The 9,501-nt window shown below is 46.6% G+C and overlaps 1 protein-coding gene across 4 annotated transcripts in view; it reads left to right on the top strand.

Moving 5' to 3' along the window:
• zbtb17 (zinc finger and BTB domain containing 17) overlaps positions 1-9,501 on the top strand; it is a 36,528-nt gene that overhangs the window by 676 nt on the left and 26,351 nt on the right. For 3 of the 4 annotated variants that reach the window (XM_080215423.1, XM_080215424.1, XM_080215421.1), the window contains exon 2: positions 9,227-9,433. In XM_080215423.1, the coding sequence (XP_080071549.1) occupies positions 9,229-9,433 (205 nt within the window). In that variant the 5' untranslated portion in view covers positions 9,227-9,228. Of the gene's footprint in view, positions 1-7,619; positions 7,684-9,226; positions 9,434-9,501 lie in introns of those variants that run through there. The other variant, XM_080215422.1, reaches the window with a different exon arrangement.

Genomic DNA, 9,501 nt, shown 5'->3' with positions numbered 1-9,501 from the left:
GTAATGCATAGACATGCCTTTGGATAGAGGTCAGATGAGGAGGCTAAACATATGAAGGTGTTAACCTATAATCTGTTAAATTTGAGGACTATTCGTATTGTGGTAACAAGTATGTTATGAAACCATGAATCTTTAGTTAGAAGTGGTTAAGAAGGAACTGCCATCTCTGCCACTACATTAAATGTACCGAGAAAAAACTTTGTCTATCAGGGTTCACAGCAGGGAATAGATCAGCAAAGATATTCCCGACCACAGCAGATCAGTTCTCTGCATTGAGATAAAATATCCTGCTATCAACAATGGGCTATGGTTGTTGGAGGTCGGTCATCGCAGTCCCAGGGCATCACTGCAAGAGTTCCTCACAGTAGTATCCGAAACCCAAACACCTTCCACTGCTTCATTCATGACCTTACCTCTGGAAGGTCAGATGAACACTGATGCTGACACAATGTTCACCATTCACAGCTTCTGAGATATTGAAGCATTACCCATATGCAGCAAGATCTGGACAACATTCAGGAATTTGTATGGGGTGACGGGGATGGGTGGGATTGTTGTCGGTGTAGGTTTGATGGGCTGAATGGCCTCCCTGCACTGTAGGGATTTTGTGATTCTATTCTATGGTGGGCTGATAAGTTGCAAGTCACATTTGTGCCACATATGCCCAGCAATGACGACCTACAACAAAAAAAATCCGAGGGGGAGGGTCGGTATGCTGATCTTCTCATGAACCTGCTCCTGGGCCTGGCAAGACGTGCCATCAACAGGTCTAGGTGGCGGGCAATCGGGGGGGGGGGCCATCTGTCCTGACTGTCTGCCCCTCTACCGCGGCTACGTTCGCAGCCGGGTGTCCCTGGAGAGGGAGCACGCGGTGTCAGTGGGCACAGTTGACGCCTTCTGTGCCCGTTGGGCACCGCAGGGGCTGAGGTGCGTTATAGACCCCGACAACCACATTTTGATTTGACGCGTCTTAAGTTTCCTTTGTACTTTTTGTTTCTGTTCGGGCTGTTCCCCCTCCTTTTGGGGAGCTGCCCCCTTTTTCTTTGTCGTAATGTAATTTGAGTTTGTTTACTTGGTTTGACCTGAAAGAATGACCTGAAATAACCCCCCCCCATGACTTTCAATGGTATTACCACTGCTGAATGCCCCACTATCCACCACCTGGGGGTTGCCATTACCAGAAACTGAACTGGACCAGCAATATAAATACTTTGCTACAAGGGTGGGTCAGAAGTTGGGAGTTCCTTGGTGAGTGAGTCACCTTCTGACTCCCCAAAGTCTGTTCTCAACCTGCAAGGCACAAGTCAGGAGCAGTGCAGCTCCAACAATGCTCATCCCGTGAAAGATTTTTCAAAAGTATAGGATTCTGCTTTTTTGCCAAGGCTAGTGCTAGACCCAGGCAGGGCGGGATGAAATGAAAATCTCAATAATCTCAGCTCTATATTGACTTACAAAAGCAAATGGGAAAGTGTATTTTTAGTATGATTTTAATGTTATAGAAACTTGAAACTGATTCATGTATTGTGAAAAGTTTTAACACTGGAAATAGATATCCCAAGTATTGTTATACTTGAGTGTTCATAGAATCCCTACGTTGCAGAAGGAGGCCATTTGCGCCTCAAGTCTGCACCAACTTTTTGACAGTGTCTTACCCAGGCCCTCTTCCCCTGCCCTATTCCTGTAAATCTGCAAATTCACTATGGCTAATCCATCTAACCTACACATCTTAGGACACTAAGGGGCAATTTAGCAAGTCCGTCCACCTAACCTGTACACCTTTGGACCGTGGGAGGAAACCGGAGCACCTGAGGAAATCCACACACACACGGTGAATGTGCAAACTCCACACAGACATTCACCTGAGGTTGGAATCGAACCAGGGCTCCTAGTGCTATGAGAGCCACGTTCCTTATAAGTATTTTGTCTATATTGAAATTAATATCAGATCCTGATATGAGTCAATAATGGAAACAGGAACTTTTGTATCTACCAATCACTGTCTTTAAAATTCCCACTCCACTTGCATTGTACAAATTTTTGTTAAATTAATTTATGGAATGTTGGCCAGCATTTATTGCCCATCCAAACCCAGGAGCAGTACCTGGGAGGAGGACCACCCAGGGGACTCTGGCAATCTCCAGACCTTCTGAATCGCCCCTTCCTGACACTGGTGCACCTTATGAGCAGAGGGCTGAAAAGGGTTGCATTGCTCCATTCATGATACCCGAAAGTGGGCTGGGGCTCCCCAGGTCCCGGCCTTCAGGGGATGCCCACCAAGGGCATCAAAGACCAAGGAGAACAGAACGCAGCAGACTGCTTCCACCTCCAACGTGCACCGTGGAGAATCATCTAGACGTAGCGCCAGATTAAGACTAAGGCTAAGGAGAAATTGCGTGTACCCTAGCAGAGGGAACAGTTAGGGTCCCCTAACAGCCACAGATGAGGTGCTTGAAGATTGGAGGGTGGCAAATAATGTGCCTTTGTTTAAGAAGGGAGGGGGGGAACCTGGGAACTACAGGCCGGTGAGACTAACACCCGTAGTAGGTAAGTTGTTGTAAAGGTATTCTGAGAGATGGGGTCTACAGACATTTAAAGAGGCAAGGACTGATTAGCGACAGTCAGGATGGCTTTGTGTGTGGAAAATCATGTCTCACGAATTTGAAGGGGTAGGCAGGAAGATAGATGAGGGCAATACAGTCGGCATTGCCTACATGGACTTTAGCAAGGCTTTTGACAGAGTACCTCATGGTAGGTTGTTGCGTAAGGTTAAATCTCACAGGATCCAGGGTGTGGTAGTCAATTGCATACAAAATTAGCTTGTGACAGAAAACAAAAGCTGTTTGTAGAGGGTTGTTTTTCAAACCGGAGTTTTGTAGCCAGCAGTGCGCCTCAGGGATCAATCCCGGGTCCGCTGTTAATTATCATTTATGTTAATGATTTGGATGAGAATATAGAGGCATGGTTAGTAAGTTTGCAGGTGACATTAAGATTGGTGGCATAGTAGATAATGAAGAAGGTTATCTCAGATTGCAACGGGATCTTGATCAATTGGGCCAGTGGGCTGATGAATGGCAGATGGAGTTTAATTTAGATAAATGCGAGGTGATGCACTTTGGTAGATCGAACCAGGGCAGGACTTACTCAGTTAATGGTTGGGGAGAGTTGGAGAACAAAGAGATCTAGGATGCAGGTTCATAGCTCCTTGAAAATGGAGTCACAGGTGGACGGAGTGGTGAAGATGGCATTCAACATGCTTAGTTTAATTGATCATAACATTGAGTATAGGAGTTGGAATGTTTTGTTGAAGTTGAACAAGACATTGGTAAGGTCACACTTGTCATATTGTGTACAGTTCTGGTCACCTGATTATAGAAAGGATATTATTAAATTAGAAAGAGTGCGGAAAAGATTTACTAGGATGTTAGGAGAAGTTGATTTGAGTTGTACGGAGAGGCTGGATAGACTGGGACATTTTTCACTTGAATGTAAGAGGCTTAGGGGTGATCTTATAGAGGTTATAAAATACTGAGGGGCATAGATAAGGTAGATAGTCAAAGATAGGGGAGTCTAAAACTAGAGGGCAAATGTTTAAGGTGTGTTACAAGAGGTGCAACTTTTTTCATACGCAGGGTGGTGAGTGTCTGGAGTGAGCTGCCAGAGGTGGTAGAACAGGTACAATATTGTCTTTTAAAAAACATTCAGACAATTACATGGGTAAGATTGGCATAAAGGAATATAGGCCAAACCTGGGCATTTGGGACTAGCTTAATGATAAAAACTGGGCAGTGTGGACAAGTTGGGCCAAAGGACCATGTTGTATACCTCAATGACTAAGAAGTTGTAGGATCTCTAAGAAGGCATGGGTAAAGGCAAACATTGTAGTCAGGGATAGAATAGTATGCACTGTACAGGATAACAGTTAAAAATATTACACCCCAAAGCCACAACATCTCTTTCTGTGAACCATCTCTCACAGGAAGTTTCGTAACCCACCTGTACCCTTAGAGGGAGAATGCGTTATACAGCACGGAAAAGGTACTTTGGCCCATCGAGTCTGCACCGACGATAACTACCTCCAAAGTCACATTAATACCATTTTCCAGCAAGTGCCATGTCCCTAAAGACAATAGTATTCCAAACATTCGTCCAAATCCAAAGAGTTGTAGGGTAACTGACCTCCACTACCATTCCAGGCAGTGCATTCAGATCCTTGCTACCCACTGAATGCAAAGCTTTCTCTCAAACCCTTTCTGAGACTCCTGCCCCTTACCCTCATGTGATTGACCCCTCAATCAGCTGCTTTCTATTCACATTGTCCTTACCCCTCGTGAACTCATGCACCTCAATCATGTCCCCCCTTCAGCTTTCTCTGCTCTAAAGACAACAATCCAAACCCATACCATCTCATAGCTCAAATGCTCCTAACCAGGGAGGTCCTGATGACCCCTCTCAGTATTTCCTCTGATGCAACTGCACCCTTCCTATACTGAGGTAACCAAAACTACACACAGTACTCCAGCTGTAACCTAATCCATATGCTATACATCTCCAACGTAACCTTGCTGCTCTTGTACTCCATGCCATGACTGATGAAAGCAAGTGTGTCATATGCCTTTGCAACCACTCTATTAACCTGCCTTACACCATCAAGGATCTGTGAATAAGTATCCCAAGATCAGTCTGTTCCATTGAGCTGCCCGGTGTCATGCAGTTCATTACGTACACTCCTGTCTTGTTACTCCTCCAAAGTGCATGACCTTGTGCCTGTCAAGATAAAATACCACCCGCCTCCTCCCTGTCCATCTGACCAATCTGCCTATATGTTCCTGTGACGTATCCTATGACCACTGTCTTCACCACGAACCACCTTACCAACCTTGGTGTCATCTGTAAACTCTTTGACCATCCCCCCATATTATCATCTATATCATTTATTTATATATAAACAATCAGAGATCTAGTACTGAACCTTGTGGTATGTCACTGGAGACCAGCCTTCAGTACTCGAACACCCTCCTTGTCCTGTTGCTAAGCCAATTTCAGATCCTTCTTGCCAAGGTTCCCTGACTTTCGTGTCTTTCGACAGGGCTCAGTTAGTCCCTATGTAGGACCTTGTCAAGGCTGTGCCGAAAGCCATGTGAAGTACATCAACTGTGCATCCCTCATCCCACGACTTTCCAAGTGGGGCCAAATGCTGTCCTTCTGAAGTTTCTCCAACAGTCCTCGCAATACTGATGTGAGAAGCCCTGGTCTGTAATCCTCTGGTCCATTCCCCTCCAGCCCTCCCAAGCAATCCCAGAAATGAGGCCTATGGAGGCCAAGATGGACCAAAGCCTGGAATGGCATCCTCGTCACCCAATTAACCCTGATTCCATGGGTCCTGCAGTACAACATGCACGCCATCTATAGTCCTCTGCACCTGAGGCATACTGGCAATGGGAGGTGAAGCCTGCAATGTGGATATCTTGTTAGGTTTGGCCCGGATCAAAATAAATGTAGTGGGATGCCTGGGCATACAGGGCATCCCACTACATTTATTTTGATCCGGGCCAAACCTAACAAGACATCTGTATGCCCTGTGGGTTGATGACTGGGACATGTCACACAAGTCCCCGCTTGAACCTTGGAATGATCCAGTGGTGTAGGAGTTCAGGGCTGCTGTGACCTTCACGGCCACCGGGAGTGCGTGTCCTCCTCCCCCACGAGGTGCCAGATTTGCAAGGATGTGGCACGGGTGCTGTACTGTCTCCTTGTTCAGGCGGAGTCTTTGGTGGCACACGGTGTCCAGCAGCTCGTTATAGGACGCGGAACTTGTACAGTCAAGGTCTCCTTCTTCACTGTCTTCTGGCCCCTTCCTTGGGCCGATGGGCAACTAGCTGTGATCCTGACCAGTGTCCCCCTGTTGTTCTGGGGCGGCCAACAGCCTGGGTTGGCCTTGCCACAGGTGGTGATGTCTGTCAGTTACCACAGCAGCAACGGGAGTTACTGCCAGTTCTACTAGCTGAATCTCGGGTTTGGGGAGGGGGGAGATGGTCTGTAAAATTATCCATCCTGGGCTCTCAACCCCTGCCAGCACCCTGTGTCCTCATGATTCTGGAAGCTGACAATCCTACACCAGCTCCAGTGCCACTCGCCACCTCAATTGGCCACTGAACGTTATCACATCATCGCCTCAGCGGCCCTAGGCACTGCCCATGCTCCTCATGGTCACTGGATGCTCCCTTCACGTGATGCAGCACAATGTCTTCTGCACCCTAGTACAGTTGCATGCAAAGCTGTCCCTCTGGATGTGGACCTCTGATACTACAATGGTGGCAGACTGGGCTTAGCGTTCTGGCATTCAACGTTAAGGCATAAGGGTGAATTTGGGAACATCCTCATTGAGGAATCTGTGCAGCATAAACCTGTATGAATATATGATATATGGTGCAAAGTGGCTTCCAGTTGGTGTGCAGTTCAGACAGATGGTAGAGAAGCACTTTCGTGTAATGGATGCCTGTTGTAAGGAGCACTGCAGAGTCTGTGCAGTGTGAGGAGCCATGTTAACATCTGCAGAGCTCCCTTAATGGGGGCGACAGCTGCCAGGCTTGGTGCTTGTGACTGTTAGTGGAGCTTGGGATGGAACGTCCTCAATAAACCACTCAGCCTGTCCAGCAGATGTGTGGCAGGGTAAACAGTGCAACGTTAGTGGGATTTAAACTCAACCTCACATTAAACCCCTCGGAGGTCTTTCAGCAGTCAGGAAGAAACCTAATCCACTGACAACCCCAGACCTCAGGAACCCTGACCCAGCAGTGACCCCCAGACCTGAGGAGACCCTGACCCAGCCCGAGATTCCCCAAGGCCCTGTACCTTTGAAGGCTCCCTCCACTTCACATCATGACAATGGCTGACCTGGCCTCTTGCAGCCTGGAGGATGATGCTAAGCAGTATGCGCCTCCTTGCTCGCCCTTGCAACTGTTGCGCCTAAACCACACTTCAAGGGCCTGGTAGTGATTCCCGGCCATGCGACATCCCGCTGGAGAGGTGAGAACATCCGGAAGAGGGGAGATGATTGTGTGCCAGGCTCACTAAAGAGACTGAAATCCAAACAATCTCATGCAAATCAGCTCTGCGCTCTTATGCCGGGATGATTGCAAACCGACTGCCGCTCCATGCAAGACTGATTTTTAGGCCCGATCTATGCCAGGTGTAGTGAAGTGGGAAAATCGTCCCCATAGTCTCAGGACCCTTTTTTCTGCTGTTTGACTCATAGCCTAACCCCAGCCTTACCAGCTTTCGTATTTCCCCAAGTTGAACATGTACCTTTATTGTGAGGGGCTGCCTCACCGGTCCATTGAGGAGCAAGCTATTTTAGAGAGCAAAGCTCCGTTTGTCTTGAGCCCCCAATTCCTCTCTCGTCCTTCCCACCATCCCAATGGCATTAACTTGTTGTTCATTTGGTTAGAAGGAGCACAATTCTGTTTCTGTGTGCCAATACTTAATGAGCAGGTGAAACGCTCTGTCATTATGTGTGAAGAAACAGAACTACAGGTTTGCTAAAAAGCAAAATACTGCAGATGCCGGATACTGAAACAAAAACAGAAAATTCTGGAAAATCTCAGCAAGTCTGACAGCATCTGTGGGGAGAGAATAGAGCCAACGTTTCGAGTCTGGATGACCCTTCGTCAAAGCTTGTAGTTGGTTTGTAACAGATTTGTAATTATTAAGCTTTTTTTGATGCTGTGATTTTTCAATGCAAGGGATGTTGCTGAGGAATGGAATACTTTCCAGTTTGGACACCAGTATCAGCGTCAAGCACTTAAGTTTAAGAATAGGATCATTAGCTACACAGTAAAGCTCTGTCTACAGTGTTCCACCAAGCAGTTGCAGGTTAGTGAGGGATAAATGCAAGGTGAAGCTTTCTTTGGTCCCAACCTCTGAAGACAATCCATTTCTTACAACTCTCATTCAGTAGTTTGTCTTAGAAAGAAAGTCAATTCAATGCAGAATTAGGAATGTTTTATTCTGTGGCACCTTTTTAGCTTTGAAAAGCAGTGAAACCTGCCAATCACACATATAAACCATCCAGTGAAAAAAAATTCCAAACAGATCTCTGTTTAAAGTTATGAATCTTGGTCAGCTCAAACATTTACTGTCAGAAAATTAATTCATTTGCTGCAAGTTAACTAGGTAGCCAGATATGAGTATCATGAATTCACACTTTGTAGCCTGAATTCATGTTGAAATTTCTTGCTTTGTCTAAACTGTGGCATTTCATATAATCTGTTAGAAATCAGTGCACTAAATAACGTGAGGGGATTCACAGGGTAAATAAGTAGGGTTATGATGATAGGGCTTGAGTGGGATTATTTTCGATGCAGGCCCAATGGGCCAAATGGCCTTATTTTGCACTGTAGGGATTCAAAGAACAAAAAGCACAAGAATAGGCCCCTTGGCCCAGCAAGTTTCACTGATATGTGGTTTCTATCCTTCCATTCAGCCTCCCGCTCATCTGTCTATCAAGATACACCTTGAGCATTACTAACATGCCTGCTTCCACCACCTCCACTGCCAGTGCGTTCCAGGCACCCACCATCTTGCATGTCAAAAACTTTGCCCTCACATCTCCCCTAAACTTACCGCCCCTCACCTTGAACCTGTGCCCTCTTATAGTTGACCCTTCCACTCTGGGGAAAAAGCCTCTGACCATCCAACCTATCTATGCCTCTCATAATTTTGTAGACTTCTATTAAGTTGCCCCTCAGTCTGTGTCTTTCCAGTGAAAATAATCCGAGTTTATCCAACCTCTCATCTAATACCCTCCAGTCCAGACAACATCCTGGTGAACCTTCTTTGCATGCTCTCCAAATCATCCACGTCCTTCTGGTAGTGTGACGACCAGAACTGCAGGCAATATTCCAAATGTGGTCTAATCGAGGCTTTATATGGCTGTACATAACTTGCCAACCTTTATACTCGACACCCCAGCCGATGAATGCAAGCACGCTGTATACCTTCCTGACCACTTTATCCATCTGTGTTGCCACTTTCAGGGATTCGTGGACCTATGGTATGTGGCCCAAATCCCTCTGTATGTCAATGCTTCTAAAGTTGTGTCCTTTTACTGTGTAATTCACATTTGATCTTTGATAATTCTATGAATGTGACACAGCCTAGATGTTGTGCAGCTTGATGGGATCTTTACTGTGACTATGGCTGATTTTTGATTTTCCCCCTTGTCCAGGGATGGATTTTCCTCAGCACAGTCACCAGGTTCTGGAGCAGTTGAATCACCAGCGGCATCTTGGGCTGCTCTGCGACTGCACCTTTGTCGTGGATGGCATCGATTTTAAGGCGCACAAGGCAGTTCTGGCTGCGTGCAGCGAGTATTTCAGAACGTTGTTCCTGGACCAGAAAGATGTGGTGCACCTGGACATCAGCAATGCAGCAGGTAAGAAATTGGGGATGCGAGCACTCAGGCTCACAGTGCAGAGGAGATGGAAAGCCTTTAGGATGAGC

The sequence above is a fragment of the Carcharhinus amblyrhynchos genome, chromosome 30, assembly GCF_965287045.1.
Source record: "Carcharhinus amblyrhynchos chromosome 30, sCarAmb.v2.hapA, whole genome shotgun sequence".
Taxonomy (NCBI): Eukaryota; Metazoa; Chordata; class Chondrichthyes; order Carcharhiniformes; family Carcharhinidae; genus Carcharhinus; species Carcharhinus amblyrhynchos.
This window is presented reverse-complemented; position numbering and strand designations above follow the sequence as displayed.